This window comes from Mustela erminea, chromosome 11 (genome assembly GCF_009829155.1).
Source record: "Mustela erminea isolate mMusErm1 chromosome 11, mMusErm1.Pri, whole genome shotgun sequence".
Lineage (NCBI taxonomy): Eukaryota > Metazoa > Chordata > Mammalia > Carnivora > Mustelidae > Mustela > Mustela erminea.
In genome coordinates, this window is record NC_045624.1 from 45114111 (window position 1) to 45131247 (window position 17137).

Below are 17137 nucleotides of genomic sequence, written 5' to 3' on the forward strand. Positions count from 1 at the left end.
AATGTCCAGCCAGTGTCCTCAGTAGAATATCCAGAACAGTGGTTCCTAAAGTATTGTCTCCAGACCAAAAACAGCCATAGCAGCAGCACCTGGGAACTTTTAAGAAATGCAAATTATCAGGCAGGCCTTACCTCAGACCTACTGGACCAGAAATTTTGGTCCAGCAATCTGTGTTTTAACCACACCTCTGGTGATTCTCACGCATCCTAATGCTTGCAAACCACAGGGAACCCGAGAGGGATTGCTCATGCTACCATTAGCAAAGAGCATCATCAGGAGTAACCAGGGTTGAAGGCATTCTTTTAGGAGGCTTGGGAGAAAAGGGGACTGGAACTGTTGAGAGATGTGTTGGAAGGGATAAGATAGGATTTAGTAAGTGTTCATAGACTGAGTAGTTTGATAACCTTCACAGCTGCAGGTGCCAAGAAATTCAAGTCTAATACAGAATTCAAGGCTTTCAGCTTGCTTTTGGCTCCTTATCTTTGCTTCTTGAATGTGACCTCCCTCTAAGAATGAAGCCTATGGAACCTCAATGTACCATGGTCAAACCAGTGAGGATATTTTTCTAGACACTAGAGACGTCTTCTGCCTGAGCGGTCAGCCATCTGACACACCAAGAGATCGATTTTCCCCTGTTGAGGGTAGGTTCCATTTTGGAAGCAGCTTAAGGTAGCTGCTAAGTGGGTCGAGTGATACAGCTGGTAATAACCTTTAGGGCTTTAGGTGGACCTGGAGAGGAAAGAGCAGGGGCAATCTCAGGAAACAGAAGCACCTGGGGAACAGCCCCACTAGACACCTGGTGCCTTTGGCAAGTTGCCTATCAAGTTTGTAGGGCTCCCATGTTATCTGGTTGGGATGTATCTTTTCATTGTCTTGACTTTGTCCTCGTAGCCCACTGATCACTGGTGGGAGCTGGCTCCACAACAGGCCTGCTGGGACGGGCATTTGTTATTTTAAGGCTTTCTAATACTATTGTTAAGTTCCAAACATCTCCAGATTTAGCAGCCTGAGTTCCCCAACGTACAATCTGGAAACGTGAAATTTACAGCCTCCCTGGCAACCAGAACACAGATAACCTAATGGACTCGTGTGGGCTGCTGGCTCTGCAGCAGACAACAGCTTCATCACCAGCTCTGCAGCATGCTCGGGCTTGAGCCACCTTTGCTGGTTTCTGCAGCTCTGAGAGAATTCTAGGAGATGCCCAGTATGTTTTCCCTAAACCCCATCTTTGCTGTGTCAGCCAAAATTACCTTCTACTGCTAGCAACTGTAAATTCCGACGAATACAAGAATGGGCACTGGAGGATATGACCATCAGTAGAAACTCGAGGAAATGGAGGTTACCTGGAATTGATTAACTGGTCTGGCGTGGGCTGATGGCTCAGAATATCCAGATGACGGGGTGGGACTCTGGCAGCCAAGATGCATCTGTGCTTACCTGGGATGAAGTTTTCACTGTAGACCAGCTCCGAGATATCCGGTAACCACACACATAAACATCAGGCCATAAGGCATCGAAAACCTGGGATGAGCTACTTCCACTTCTAGGAACTCAAAACATCCAACAGGCCTTGTTTCCACTCAGTTTGCATGATGCTTGGAGATCCTTTTGAGGCCACGATGTTGCTTTTCCAAGCCCGTAGTTCTAAGCTCATTCATGCTTGTTCTCACACCTCTCCCTTGGAATCCAGAAGGCCACAGGACTGTGTGGACTGGATCACTCGGGGTGATCAGATTTCCTCCCCTTCCACCTCCTCTCCTCCCTGCCCGCCACTTCTGCCAAGTTACAGCCACCAGGAAAAATGATAAGACATTTATTGAGTCATCTACAGCACGGTGACATCCTTAAAATCCCAGACAAGATCGTGAGCACAGCGTTAACGGCGGCAGCAGTAGCAGTGAGGTCTTGGGGTTTATCTTTATTGTGGGAGATGAAATATGGGAGCGGGGGTCTGGTTCCATAAGTGAGCCTAGAGCCACGTCTGGGATGCTGGGGACTGCCCCACTTCAGCCCTCGGCAGGGGCAAACCACACAACACAGACATAAGACAAGACACAAATGGCCAAGCACAGACACATCCCAGGACCTCACATATTTAGGGAAAGAATAAAAGAGCCCATAGCCCACTTGAGGAATGTCCCAGAACCTTGAAGGATTCCCATGGAGGTGACAGGGAAATCACCACCCACGTGAAATTCTCCCCATCCTAAGTCCAAGAGCAAACTGAATCCATTGACAGAGATAAGCCTGGAACCCTGTGTCCCTCACAGCCCACTGGCCTCCCTCTTGCCCCCAGTGCTGGTGGTTTTACAAATGGAGCAAAGGTTAACCCAGGATGGCTCAAAGCAGTTGACAAATAGCACAGGGTCCCTTTCAGGGGTCTTCACCCCAGTACCAGCCCATACCTGTGTAGTATCCAAAGCCCTTTTACACACAAGGATATCTCACTTCAACCTCATCTCTGGGCTGGGGAGCAGACTGCAAATCATGTCCTCCCATTTCTCGGATTAGGAAGCAGAGGCTCAGAGAGGCTGAGTCTTGGGGCACAAGACTCCAAGAAAATCCCAGGCTAGAACACGGTTCTCCCCATCCTATACTGACTCTATTGCTCTTCCTGCGATTTGAAATCCTAAACACTTCGGTAGCCAGAGCCACTTTCTTGCACGTGTCTGAATATTTTCTATATGGATGCTCTCGTTGGGCTCACATGCAGGGCTGGGCACATGCTGGTGGGCCCCTTGCCTCATTCAGGCTTGTGAAGCATCTTGGATCCCAGCACAGTACAGGCACTGTGCTAAACCTGCCAGTAAGGGATTTCTCATCAGCCCAATGGGGAGGTTTGACCTGCAGATCTCTGTTTTTCTTCCAAGCTCTAGTGCTTTGTGAGTCTCCCTAAAGAAATACGGGGAAGGGGTCAAGGCCAAACAGCAGGTCACTGGCAAAGCTGAGAGAAGTCCAGGTTCCCCACTCCTGGCTCAGAGACCTCCTCGCAGGCTTCCATGGTCCCTGAGCTCAAGGAGGAATTTATGATGGCAAAGCACTCACTGCTTTCACTTTGGAGTGGTCTTGAGGGGATCAAGGGTACTCACAGAATCACAAAGGAAGCTTCTGCTAGCTTTCCTTTCAGGAAGGGCAATGGTCAGAGGGAGGAGGTGAGTCAGAACACTTCGTGGGTGATGATGTGTATTTCAAGCCTTGGGCCCGGCTCCAGCTCCCGGTTCCCAGAAGCTGGTTTGGGAAGAAGTGAGGGTAAGAAGAGGAATCACTGCAGACCACCGGCTAGGTCAAGGAGAGTCACAGGGCCACCCAATGAGACAGAAAACGTGGCCTAGCCTCACGTATGGTAGGGAGTTAAGAAGCCCCCAGTGCGGGGACCACCAAGAAGCTACTGAACCCCCTCCCATCCCCAAATCGCACACTCTGTCCTCTCACAGGTTCCTTGGCAGCCTCAGCATCCCTAACTTGGATTCCTACTTCCGCCGGGGTTGGAGACTCTCTTCTAACATGGCCTGTCCCATGGCAGAGCATTCATAAAAGAATCTGAAAAATCTCTTCATTCCAAGAACTCAGCCTCCCCTGGGTGACTATTGACCTTTAGGATTGCATAAAATTAGAAAAAAAAAACCCTCCTGGTAATTATCTTCTAGAGTCATGAAGATGGAGAACTCTGTTCCTCTCCAGAATGACCATTCCTGAAGACCTCAAACCCCTCCCAGCTCACAACTCTTTCTTACCCCTTCCCGGGGAGGCAAATGTAGCCTGAAGCCCATTCCCAGTAAGTAGATGGCTGGTGTTTAGACAGAGAATTCCAGAGATGCAATGGGCTCTACAGATCACCTAGTCCTACTGCCCATTTTACAGATTTGAAAACAAAGACTCAGAGAGGGAAAGGTTTTGTCCAGACCTTATGCTATCCATCCCCCTCCCCCCGCCCACTGCCTATGACCCTGCAGGCCAGCTGCTTAACCTTCTGGAACATTCAAAATACATGGGGTACATCTGTTCACAAGATGGACAATATTTCATCCAGATAGAAATATAAACCAACAAACCAACAGGAACCCGGAACCTCTACAAGGATGCACCCCAGGGCTCAGGTGGCAACACAGCCCATAGGATTCTAAGCTGATGATGTCTTTGCTGTTTTATGAGGATATCTGTATAAAATCAAAGTCTCTTTTTCCACAGTGAAGCAGAGCTGCTGGTGGGGACTGGGACAAAGGAATGAGGTCCACTCAGGGCACCGCTCCTAGGATCTGGAGGTAGCCACTGTCCAAGCAGCCTTGGCACCCTGCCCAGGCTAGGGACATGGCTGGATCTACACATCATGCCCGAGGCCCCTGTCCAACTGTCCCTGGCATGATCCCTCCCTCCAGCCCACCAGCTTCCACTACGGTGTCCCAGTGGAAGAGACAGAAGTTTCCTTTCTAAGAAAGGGAAAATAAACGGCGTTCTCCCTTCCCACCACATATACACGAACACATACACTTCAAAGCCTTAGATGATACGTATTAACAATGATGCATGCCCTTTTATCTGCTTAGCTTTGAAAGCAACAATTGCTGAAGTGCAGAGATTGGAGAAGCTTTTGAAGCCACTTCATCTCACATATGGAACAACTGAGACCCCGAACAGGGAGCTCTGTGTCCATAGTCTGAGCAGTAGAGGCCCAATGGGGGGCAGATTCTAGGATTGCCAAAGACCCAGGGGTCTACAGTGCTTCACTGGCCAAGGACACAGGGCTCATCTCTAAACCATGCAACTAAGTCCTTCTCCAGTCATCTAGAGGATCTCTCCAAACACGGACCCCAAGGTCCCCCAGGCTCTGCGCTCCTCATAAAAACAAGCGAAGCAACATTCCCTCTCCACCCAAGTTCCCTAAGCATTCCAGAACATGATCACGAAACAAGTCTGCAAACACACTTGGACAGGAACAACACCAAAAGTTGACATGGAATGAAATGGGCCCCCCCACATGGGCCACGGCACTCTAGCACTTTCTCCCACCTTCCCTCACAATCTGGTTCTACACCATTTTGAATTCTTAGACTGTGGCCAAGCAACTTGCAACTGGAGAACCACAACGGGAGCTGGGGAGTTGCCATGCCTTCCATCTGTGGCTTCTTCTAATAGGCACGGTGGGTATGGTTCTCCTCCCAACATCCTAGGCCACTGTAGCATCTGTGGTGATTCAATGTCAAGAATACACAGAGGGAAGTCTTTGCAAAGGTCTCAGAGATAGTTCAGTAGCTGAGCTCAAGCCCAAGGAACTGATGGCCGGGGCCTCTCATTGTCCATGAGGGTGGGGGGGAGGGGAGTTATGAGGGCCCTGACTCGGGCGCAAGGAGGTAAGGTGATTTGGGATTCATTGACATCACAGGAAGGCGGCTGGTTCATCCTATTCATGGCTTTGACTTGAGGAGAAATGAGGAGGGGGAGGGCTTAGGGGCTCCTTGTGGTAGGTAGGGGTGGGAAGCAGTCTCTCTGAGGCATGAGTCTCTCACCTCCCGCAGCTGATGCCTAGGGATGGGAAGCATAGAAGGGAGGCTACCCGAGGAACCCCCGCCCACCTCGAGTCGGGAGCGAAGTAATGGAGCCAGTGAAGGTCTTCTTCCACGGGCCCCCAAACTCTTTCCATCTCCTTTCCGATCACATCCACATTGCTGGATCTTGGCAATTTTTCTTCTACCAAATGAAGAGCACCAGAACATGCCGGGACCCTGAGCCCCACACCCAAAATGAAGTCTCTGATTGGAAGAGCCCTGGAGCTGTCCACTGCCCTGACACCAGGAGCTGGGCACCTGGACTCCAGGGTGCTGGCGGCGAAGGATGGGGGAGTCTTGGCTCAGGTCTCACCTCCACTAAAGGATGCTCAGAGCACCCAAGCTGGATCTCTGGCACGCCTCAGGGACTGGGCCCAGCCTGAGAAGAGCCTCAGGTGGTGAGCAGACTCAAGGAGTCCACACTGAAAGTCAGACACTGTGGGGGCTCTCGGGCAGGCCCCTCCCTAACCGCCCCCCTCCAAAGCAAGGTTGTCAGCCTCAGCTCACAAGGCCTCATTCACAAGGGCAAGGAGATCACTAAGGCTGGTGGAAACAGGATAGGGTGAAGCTGGGGACTTGCCTGAGGTGGTCAGGGGGTGGGGATAAGACAACTTTTCAAAATTGGTGGAGTATTTACAGGTTGGGATCAGGGCCCAGGGGCCCATGGGGGTGGGGGGACAGTGCCAGATGGGGAGGGGCAATACCCGGGTTCGCCCTGCATCCTTCTCCCACCTCGGGGAGCCCGGCCTCCAGCCCAGGGCCTGCCCGAAGTGAGAAAAGAAGCTGAACATGCGTGGGCCGGCGCCCGCCTGCAGCCCCAGCCTGTGTACGGAGGAGAGAAGGAGGGGAGGACCGGCTCAGGTGGCCAGGTTGTCAGCCGGGAGTCCGGACATGCGGATCTGGGAGCTGCTCTTGCTCAGGATGGAGAGTTGGGTGCCCCCGTTCACCCCACTGCTGGCCAGGGACGGGTGCCGGTGCTTGAAGTCCACGGCGAAGTAGCGGTTCACCTTCCAGCTCCGCCACTTACGCTTGATCTCCGCCTGCACCTGCAGGGAGCAAGTGGGATGGTCACTTCCAGACAGCCTCTTCTACCTGACTGCTCCGCCGGTCCCCTCCCCGGCACCCACTGCCACCTCCCTACAATACCCACAGACTCAGACGAAGGCTTGCAGCCCTCTAGGCCAGCAGTGGGGAAAGGAATGCCTCTGAGGAGCTGACTTGAGCTCCTTTCCCAAGGCACTGCCTGAGCAAGGAGCTCGAATGGCTTCTTGTTCTCTGAGGGCTTCTAGTCCTGGGCCTTGGTATTCTCCAGGCCATCGCAGGCTCACAGGATCTTTCGCGGAATCTTAAAAAGCAGTCGCTTGGGGCAGACAGACCAGGGAAGGAGCCCCTCTCTCTCAGACCATTAACAGTGGGCTGCGCATCAGAATTACCTAGAGAGCTTCACAAATCCAGATGCCATGACCACAGCCCAAAGTAACGACATCAGAATCTCTGGGGTGAGGCATCCGTATGTTGTAAAGTTCCCCAGGGATTCCAATATGCAGTCAGGCTCGATAACGGCTAACTAAGGTGCTGTCTGAGTGAACACACCCCCCATGTTGCCCTTAGCCTGGTATGCACAGGGCATGGCCAGCTTCAGCCTCTCTACGCCCTCCCCAGTTCAGCACCTCTGTGTGGAGCCCAGACTGCACGCCTGCAAGTGAGTGGTCCCAGCATCCAGCCCTCCAGCTCCAGCTCCCACCTTCCCCACTGGTCTCCTGGCCAGCTCCCTGTGCTCCCACCCCCTGCCTCCCCTAGCCGCTTGCTGCTAGGCGCTGACGCCTCTCCTTATCTGACCTTGCCGGAGGCTGTCTTGGCAATCTCCGAACCCAATCTTCGTGTTTCTCAGATGCAAAAAGGGGAAGAGCCTGCTGTGCTAAGCCAAGACCCAAGCACAGATACAATGACTCCTGGTCACAACGCACACCCATCCCACCCATTCAGCCCCCACTCCTGTCCCAGCACCTCTGTTCTGGGCTCTGTTCAAAAGCATCACCTTAATAAACAGGAGCAGGAGGCCCTGAGACCATAGCTCTGGAAATGACACGCTACGAGAAGGTGCCAGGCCTCTCCTAGGGTTTCTCGCAAGTTCCAGAGTCCCCACTCTACAGGGGATGGGCTGGGGCAGACAGGCAGGCCTGGTGGGGGCAGTGCTGAACTTTGGGTAGCTCCCCACTTGGCACCCCTGCCTGGCACAGCCTCATAAACTATAGGTACCATTTTTTGTGCCTTCCTCTTTCCATCTCTCCTTACTAAGGTGTGTCTTATAAGCAGGGTTGTGCTCAACAGGGGATGCCTTTACAAGTCCACATGATGCTTTGCACAGCAGGCGAAGTGAGAGAGATTCTGGCCCAGGACAGAGGCTTCCTGGAGACTCTAGCACCACTGCCTTCCCCCTCCTCCAGGTGCTGGGAGCCTGGTGTGGCCCTGGTCAGGAGCATCAGCTCTGGTGGGCAGCAGGCTATGCCCCTGTCTGCTCCCCAGCAATTCCCACCTCCATTGCTAAGAAGCCAGAGGGCCAGAATCTTACCTCGCCATTCAGAAAACAGTAGAGAACAGCCACCACAAAGCCCTATGGAGAGAAAGCAAAAATAACCTGAGAACACCAGCAAGGGACCTTGGGCACAGTGAGGTAGGAGGCAGCAGCAATGTGGAATGACCCCAGGAATCAGAAACATACCTGGATGGGGGGCCCTTGCCCAGGAATCTGCAGTAAGATGGGAAAGGTTCTGCTGCACCATGATGGCCATGCTCAGGAGGCCAAGTGGCTACAACCTGGTTTTGGATCTCACATTCCCTAGGTCAGATCCTTCCCATTCCCAACGGCCAGCTCCATCCCATGTGCTGCCAAGAAGCCTTTCGTGGATGTCCCCAGGATGTTCTCAGGCTCCCTAACCAGCCTGCAGGACCCTGAGGGTGGCACCCCTCCAGGATAGAATGGACCCATGTCTTTATCCCCACCCCCTCCCCATCCCACACTTCCTTGGTCAGACACTCTTAACAGCACACAAAACACCATGACTAATTGCCTGACACCAGGAGGCAGCCGGCTCCCCTGCATATGGCCTTTACATGTACTCTTTGCATTTAGAATTCCTGTGCTAAGACGGGTACCCTGGGCTCTGACTCCGAGGCTGGGGCTACAGCCACACAGCTCCCAGCCATGCCAAGCTAAGAACCATTAACAGGGAAAATACCTTGAATCAAAACTGAGGGAGGGAAAGTAAGAGTAAGCTTACTCTTACTCTTACTTACAGAGTAAGCTCCTGACCCTCAAGAAGCTGGAGCAAACAGCTGGGTTAGGGCGAGGTGCTTTACCAGGGGACACTCAAGTTTGCCCCTGGCGCCCCTTCACGGACCCACTTGTGCAGCCATCCATTAATTTACTCACTCCCACTCGCTCACTCCTTCACTCACACGTTGACAACCCCACCCACTTATGCCTTCAGGGATGGAGTCATGGTCCCTCTCTATTCTCTGGATCATCTGTATCTCTCTTTGCTCATCTACCTCTTTAGTTCTCTTTGGCCAGGTCCTGTGCTGGGGACACCAGAGTAGGTAAGACTGAGCTCCAGGGCTCCTAAGAGTCGTGGTCTACAGGCTGGAGTCAGGGTGTCGACACAGAGGTCTCCGGAGAGCACCCTGCTCCCCGCCCCCCCAGGCTGAAGGGGAGGGATGGGGTACCCAAGGAAGGCCTTGCTCAGAACCCCCAGAGGCAGCCGTGGGAAGATACCAGCACCTGTTCTCACAGGAGCCCACGGTATAGACAGCAGAACGGGCTCTCCCAGCTCTCTTCCTTCTACTGCTATTCCAGACATGGAAACACAAGGCTGGGTCTAGGTTACAGAACTTAGAACCACCAGCAGATTAGAGACTGGGGCCCTGGCTCCCCACAAGCCCCCACCTGCCCTACCCACCACACCTACCTGGAAGGAGCCCAGCCCCAGCTCAAACACAAGTCTCTCCCTCTTGCTGACATTCTCCGGGGAGAAGGCGAATACCGTGTAGTGGATTCCAAACAGTGGGATGAGCAGCAGGGTGGACCGGGCTAGCCGTCTGTTGGGAGAGAGTGAGAGAGTGCTTGCTCTTAGGGTGGCCAGGTCTTGACATTGGAGCCATGGAAGGCAGAGAGGCTAAGTCCCAGCTCCCCGCTCTCCCCCAGAGCTGGGGCTCCTGTCCACAGACTCTCTCAGGATTCTCTCCCAGGGCATGGGGGCTGGGGGAGAGGGTGGCCAACCCAGCAGGGCTTCCAGACCCCCCTGGGACGTTTTGGGTGGACATCCCATTCCTCTAGGCCATGTCAGTGTCCTGTAGAACCACTAAATGTGAGTGTGTTGTTTACAGACACCCCTTATGGAAGGTACAAAACCCTTGGCAAAAGGGAGATGGGGACCAATGCGGGATTTGGAAGGTTTGTGACATCATGGACCCTCAAGCAAAGCAAACTGTCCCCTGCTCTGGATGAAGCTCCACATGCTTGGAAAGAACAGCCCCTGGGGGGCCACGGAGGCAGCAGGCTTTTCTGAGCCTGGGGTTGCCACACACATGGGGAGTGCTGATGAGGGAGGGGGTGGGGGCACCGGGGGTGGACCACAAAAGGAGAGACCCAGGAGGGATCCAAGGAAGGACTGACTGCCTCTGGGAATCAAAAAGCACTGGCTAAGCCAGAGGAATCCACCACCTGGGGAACAGTCAAGGGAGAGGAGGCTGCCTGCTTGGAATTTGAGGGGAAAGAGAGAGAAGGAGCCAAAGGGCCCTCCTTGCATCCTGAGGCTGCTCTTCTGGGATGCCTCTGCTTGCCACTGGTTACGAGGCCCAGCAAGGTGGGGCTCTGCTCTGAGGGGCAGGGGCACAGAAGCCACAATATGACATCCAAAGGGTCCACACTGCATGTGCTTGTGGGTCCTATTCTGTCGGAAGGGATGTTCCCAGAGGGTCTCCAAGTGGGACCCCAGCTTTGCCCACCGCAGGGTACTGGCTCCCTCTGGATCTCCTGGAAGACCCAGCCCTGCCCTTGTAGGTGTGGTCTGCCCGCTGAGTCATCAGAGTGGGGGCAGTAAGTGGGAGGTCCAGCTCCCCTCCCTCTCAGTTCCTGTCCACGGGAAAGGACATTGAAGGGTGAGGAGGGTAGCCCTTTGATTTGGGGGCATTGCATGAGCCCTGCCCTCTTCCCCATCCTAGTCTTTCTGGGAGAAAATGTTCTGTTGAATGTGGGGGCTCCAGATTTCAGGAGGTGAATCCATGGGGTCTGCATGAGGCACTTGGCTTCCCACCTGAGAGAGAGGGAAGGGAAGAAAGAGAAGCAGAGAAGGAGACTCAGAGGAAGGGGGAGGAGTGCCCTGGGAAAACCTTCAGGTGGACAAAGGCTGAGCCATGGAGGCAAGAAGCACCACGTGTGCAGATGCCCGACCCTTCCACCCCTGGCCACAGGCAGCCAGTTCTGCAGGGCCCGGGTGCCCTGGACCAGAGCTGGCGCCAAAAGGATGGGAGTAGGTCCCACCCTGAGCCCAGGTGTCCTCGAGGGGGCTGTCCTCTCTCAGACTGTGGATCCCTGAAGATGCTCTTGGTGTTTCCCTTATTGGTTAGCTTCCCTGGCCAGCTCGTGCCAGGCTGGGGGCTCACACTCAGAAGGTTCCTGCCCAGGAAGAGACAAATGAACACATAGGCCATGGGAAAGCCTCAGAGTTCTGAAACCTGAATGTGACCTGGGGCTCGGGTCCTGCGCATCTCTGTGTCCCCCGTGGTAAGGGGCAACGCATGACGGAAGGACGAAAGCCTGAAAAGAAGTGGCAGGTGGCCTGGAAACTCAGGCATGTGGGCACTTGTGGACCCCTTTATGACGCTGCCCAGAGTGGGGGGCTACCTCACAAGCAAAGTTTAAGTGAAGGGGCTTGGGAGGAAAGGCGGCCCTCAGACGCGCCTGTGGTTTGCGCCCTCTTCCTCCCTCCCTCCCTCCCCGGGCCTGTTTGCAGGGATCCATCCCCGCAGTTTGAAAGTTCTTAAAACCAAAAGGCCAAACCTCTTCAGCTTTCACACGGCTGTGGCTGGATGGTTCCATGTGTGAGAAGCAGGGACCTTCCAGACATGAGCTCGGGCCCTTCCCAGTCCCTGGTCAGGTGGCAAATGGCAGCAAGGGTGACACGGGTGGCCCAGCAGCACCGCTGGAACGGTTGGGGACTTCTGCCAGGGCAGATGGTCACCACTTTGGCAGACAGAGAAGTGGGGCGCAGACGAGGAGGCCATGAGGGCCCAAAGCTCTGGGACCAATATACTTCAGAGCGGACCAGAGGCCTTGGAATGGGGACACATGGTGTGAGCCTAGGGAACCCTCTGAAGAGAGTCACAGAATCACCCTATCTGATCAAGTCACAGAGACTGTGACACAAGCCTCAGCCTCTGTCCTTCTGCCCCTAAGGGGGCATCGATGGACAGAAGATCCCTAAAAAAACACAAGGAAGAATTTCCAATGGTCAGAGCGGCCCAAAATATCGGTGGGCTCCCCCCGCCCCCCCGACAAGGGATTTCCAAAGGAAGACTGATCTTCAGTTAGAAATGCCCTGGGCCTTTGAGCTGAGGACTCCCTGGGTTCAAATCCTCGCCCTGCCAGGGATGGGACCTTGAGTATTTCCCCTCTCTGTGTTCAGTTCTCTCATCTGTAAAATGAGGTTATTACAAGGACCCCACCTCAGAGGGTCACTGTGAGGATTAAGCCTCTTAGCACAGGAAGTGTGAGCAAGGTTCCTCGGGGGTGAGGGTCCAGTGTATAGGAACTCAGGCTCTAAGACTCTTAGAACTAATTTGGCGGGTGCAAAGACTGAAGCCCAGAAGAGTGGGGGATTCAAGGGAAAACCACGCACCGTGGCAGCAGCAAGGAGGCTGCGCCCACAGGGACCACAGGTCCATCCCGACAGCATACCCCCTCCCCCTCCCCCAATGGCTTGAGGTTGCAGAGAATTCACAAGACACACAGACACCAACATGCAACAGCGGAGAAACCACTGGGCTGGAGGTACAGCCTCGCTCTCCGCTCTCGGACAGCTAGCAGGTGCAAAGCTCCAGGCGGCAGCGGCAGCATGCGGCCCCCTCCCCTCCGGGACCCCCAGCTGCAGCCACGCCGCGCACACTTACAGAGTTATGGTGGACAGTTCTGACATCTTGCAGGAGTGCTGCTGAGCCCGCTGTGGCTTGCAGTAGCATTTCTGCACGCAGCTGCTGGGTGTGACAAGATCAGCACTTCTGTCAGCTGGGGGCATTGGGCAATGAGGGAACTGAGGGGAACCTAGAGCGACTCGAGGCTCAAGGGAGGGCAGAGGAGCCCAGGTGCAGAGCCAGGGCGGGGGCAGTGACACAGAAGAGAATGAGGAAGCCAGGGACCAAGATGTGGTCAGCTCTGGACATAGAAAGGCATGCCCAGACGTGGACAGGTGTGTGCACAGAGACATACGCACACAATGAGCACTCACACCGGGTCCGCAGCAGGTGAGGGGAGCTGGAGGGCATGGGTGTTCTGAAGGCTGGGGCGGGCCTGGGTCTCAAGCAGGGCCCCCCACCCCGGAAGCTCTCTGCTGAGTCAGCGCCAGGCCTGGAGCACGGCCTTGCCAGAGGTCACGCAGCAAGACAGACAGCTGGAAACCCATGCTGTGGACCTCGCGTCGCCCAGCCTGGGCCGACCCAGCCCAAATCAAGCCCATTCTGGGCTTGGGTGTCCACTGGTCTTCTTCCTCTACACCTCTCCCTCTTCTGCCTGGACCTCCTCCTCTCTGAGCTCCCAGGCAGCTTGGCGTGGGCATATAGGGGCAACAGAAGTGGGATGGATGGAAGAGATGGCTAATTAACCGAACTCCGCACTATCCAACAGGACAGCCATGACCCATCTGCAGCTATTTGAATTAAAATTAAATCAAGCTAGAAATACACCTTCCTCAGTTACCCTAGCCACCTCACAAGGGCTCAATAGCCACACATAGCTAGTGCCTCCCATATTGCCCAGCATAGTCCAGGGCATGTCCATTCCTGATGAGGGTTTCACAACACAATGCTGGGCTAGGCTTCCTGATCAAAGTTCCGCAGGCAGGGACTGCAGGGGTATCTTTTGGGCACTTGCCCATAGCCTGCAGAAACAAGTCATCTTAAAGGAGGGGAGACCCGGGGGTCAGGCTCGCTCTATATTCTGCTGGGTAGGGCAGGCACAGAATTTCCACCTTCTCAGAGAGGTCAGGCTGAATTCCATCTGTCCCAGTTCTTTACGGTCCCACTTGCACTTAGGTGGAGACAAGCCTTAGACACTTCCTTTCCTTCTCTGATAAACATATAAGACCCAAGTCAAACACTGTGTCACCTCATCAGATAGCAAAAGAGTGGCCTCCTCCACAAACCCTCCTCAGGCACCACATGGCACGGAGCCCCTAGTACCTGCCGGTGACCTGAGCTGAGGGGCTCTGATGCACATGAGAACAGAGACACATGACGAGACCAGGCCTTGGGCATTCACCGATTCATAATTTATGATTCCAGCTCTTTGAGAGGAAGTCTAAAGGTCCTTAACCTGGGCAGACATGTCATTTTGTTAAGGCAAGAATCGGAATCACATACTTAAAAGATGAGGCAAGCCGAGGTCGCCCCAGGACCCTTGCCTCCATCAGGTGCATGGTTCTCATTTAATAACCAGCACCTCTCGGTCCGCACCGCATGGCAGGGTAGGAACCACCACTGGCTCACCTGACAGATGTGGGATGTGAGGGACAGCACAGTGCTCGGTGCTGCCCAGACCAGTGGCATCAGCACCACCTGCAAGCTTCTTAGAGATGCAGAATCTTAGGTGCCCACCCCCCACCACCTCCAGCACTGCTGGCTCAGAATCCGCCTTTTCACAGGACCCGGAGGTGATCCACAGACAGCTCAAAGCCTGAGAAACACTGTCATGAGGAAGTCATGTATTTGAGAAGTTTCTTCATGTGTCCTCAGTGAATGTCAAAGGTCTGCTTCGTATACATACAAAGAGATGGATAGACACACAGAGGTATGTTTTTCTCACAACTTAAAAGAGCTTAATTGGACAATCAGGAATGGGAGCCCTCCTCATCTCCAGATTTATCTCTGCCTGGCCCAGATTGGAAGGCTGGCTACTTTCTCCTACAGCCAGTAGCCTTGTTGGTGTCCAGGAGCCTGAAAGCCCAAACCTCAGATGTGGCCCCCTACGTGCCCGTCTTAAGCCCTCACCCCAAATTCTAAAGCCTCAGCTGCTCTCCTCTGAGACTACTCCTCCTTGAACTCCCAAAGGGTTATCCCTGCCCTTCCTGGGCCCTGGCCACAGTAAATACAGACTCCTCTGATTTCTAACACTAAAGGTCACTTAATGGCAAGTTAGCTGAGAGCTCAGATCCCTGGTCAAGATGTGGGTCTCTGCTGGGGGGGCAGGATAAAGTGGGGGGGCCTGATGCCTGGGAGGGCTCTTGGGAGAAGAACCTAGGGACAAAACTAAGTGTCTTTCTTCCCAAACAGTACTTCTCCCAAAACCTCCCTGGCTCTGCACAAAAGGACCCACGGAAAAGCATAGGAAAGGGTGGCAGAAAAGCCAGAGACAGGTGTGAGAAAGGAAGAGATGTCGCAGCCTCTCAGGAGTTACTACAGTTGGTGGCAAAGGGGAAAGGAATCAAGAAGAAGACGTAACCCCAGACTGGCTGGTGAGCTCAGTTCTGATTTGGACCTGAAGGGAGAGAAGAGACAGGCCAGGGTGCTGGGTGGAAGTGGATCAGAAGGCTGAAGAGCCCCATAGCAGGTACAGGCCCATGCCTCCTTCTGGAAACCAGGGAGCCCTGGCATATAACTCAGGGAGGCAGCGCATGGATTTTCAAGGCCTGTTATGGTCACAGGCTAACCTCCATAGAAGCTCTGGTGCCTTTGTGTGCAGCGTGCCCTGGGCTATGCGGCCCCCGGGAACACCCCACAGAAGGCTGGAGCCCCCCCCAACCCCGCCCACCCCAGAGGGCAGCATCGTGTCTAATCCACCCTGCTCCTGGCCAGCAGTGTGGTGCTGGGTCACTGGGCAGGTCCATGGAACATCTCAGCCTGAGCCAATCACTCTCCAAAGGGTCCCTCCTGGCCCTGAGATGCCATATCCCCCTGGAACCTTGGCCCAGCACCTGGGGAAGCACTGCACACCACACCGGCACTCCAGCCAGAAGCTCAGCTCAGCAGATCTTGGAGCTCCCCTGCCTGCTCCTACCCCCTCCCCCACCACTGAGGACAAGCTCAGGCTCTGTGCCCCTCTCCAGCCTTGGGGAAAGGCAGGGAGTGAGGGCTCCTGAGCTCAAGGCTTTGTCTAGACAGTGACTTGCTGGGTGGTCTCAGGCCTCAGTTTCTCCATCTGCAAAATGGGAGTAACCATTCCCCGCTGCTGATCCTTAACAGGAATTTTGAGGACAGGGTGCTCCCCGATAGGGTAGGGGTGCTTTGGAAGTAGAAAATGGACCTCCCTGTGAACTGGGAGCCTTAGGCTGTGGGCTGAGTTCCTGGGCTGACAGCTTCCTGGCTGCATTTCTGCCATGACAGAGCCTGTCTTTAGAGTCAATGCCGTCCTTCAGACACTGGGTATGACACAGCCCTGCCGACAAGCGACATCACTAGTGACAACCTCCTTCCTTTACCCCAAGAGGCCATGCAGACTGGCTCTGCGAGGTCCCCAAGGGAAGTACATGTGGGGTTTCCCTCCCCCACCTGAGACCTGAGAGGCAGCTTCCAACACCCGCTGGAAGCAGACCTGGGGAGCCCGCTGGGAGCACAGCCAGCTCCTGGAGGTGGTCTCAGCACAACTGGTGCCTGTGCGGGGACCTCACCCTTCCCTTTCTGAGCCAGCTGGCACCTCACAGAGCTCAGGGCAGGAAAGGGCAGACTAACCCTGACCCCAACCTCAGATTGAGCCCTAGCCCCAACCCCAGACCAAAGGGAACCAGAGCACATGCCAAGCCTGACCCAGGCCCACACTCCACACCTGGCCACTGCCCACGGCCTGAGGCCAGCCCCTCATTCCATCAGAAGCCTGAGGTGGGTGGCTCAGTGTCGCCGCCCCCTGTGGGCCTCCAAGCCCCCAACAGAAGCCGTGTCTCAAACCCTTATCATCTGAGCAGCTGGAACCAACCTACAGGAAAGGGAGTGAATGCTGGTCTGAGGGCACAGGCAGGGGGTCCTCTCGGGCTTTCTTGGGGACTCTCAGGCTTAAATTTGTTCTGGAAACAGAGGAAAAAACCGGAAAGCTGTTGTGGGCAGATCGGAAGGGGCTTCTTAGCCCCACACATACCTCTGGTGGACCAAGGGGACTCGGGCACAGCCCTGAAATCTCCTCTCCCACCAGGTCCTGGCCCTTCCCCTCCGTCCACCACCCCCGTAGTCTCCCCTCCCCAACAACAGACACCTCCCGGGCCCAAAGCACTCCAGGTGGGGATGTTCTCTACAAGGCCGGATCCCACTGGGGCCTCTTCTTCCAGGAAGCCTTGTTTATCCCCTTATTTAGGGACCATCTCTCGTCTGTAACTTCCTGGAGGATAGGAAAGACA

The 17137-nt window shown here is 54.7% G+C and overlaps 1 protein-coding gene across 5 annotated transcripts in view; it reads right to left on the bottom strand.

Moving 5' to 3' along the window:
- Nucleotides 1–1796: 1796 nt before the first annotated feature.
- ADCYAP1R1 (ADCYAP receptor type I) overlaps nucleotides 1797–17137 on the bottom strand; it is a 58045-nt gene continuing 42704 nt past the window's right edge. The window contains exons 14-18 of one of the 5 annotated variants that reach the window (XM_032305052.1): nucleotides 16727–16810; nucleotides 12714–12797; nucleotides 9512–9641; nucleotides 8116–8157; nucleotides 1797–6589 (exon numbers count right to left, since the gene is read on the bottom strand). In XM_032305052.1, coding sequence (XP_032160943.1) covers nucleotides 6401–6589; nucleotides 8116–8157; nucleotides 9512–9641; nucleotides 12714–12797; nucleotides 16727–16810 — 529 coding nt within the window. In that variant the 3' untranslated portion in view covers nucleotides 1797–6400. Of the gene's footprint in view, nucleotides 6590–7324; nucleotides 7424–8115; nucleotides 8158–9511; nucleotides 9642–12713; nucleotides 12798–16726; nucleotides 16811–17137 lie in introns of those variants that run through there. The other 4 variants (XM_032305055.1, XM_032305054.1, XM_032305053.1 and 1 more) reach the window with 4 other exon arrangements.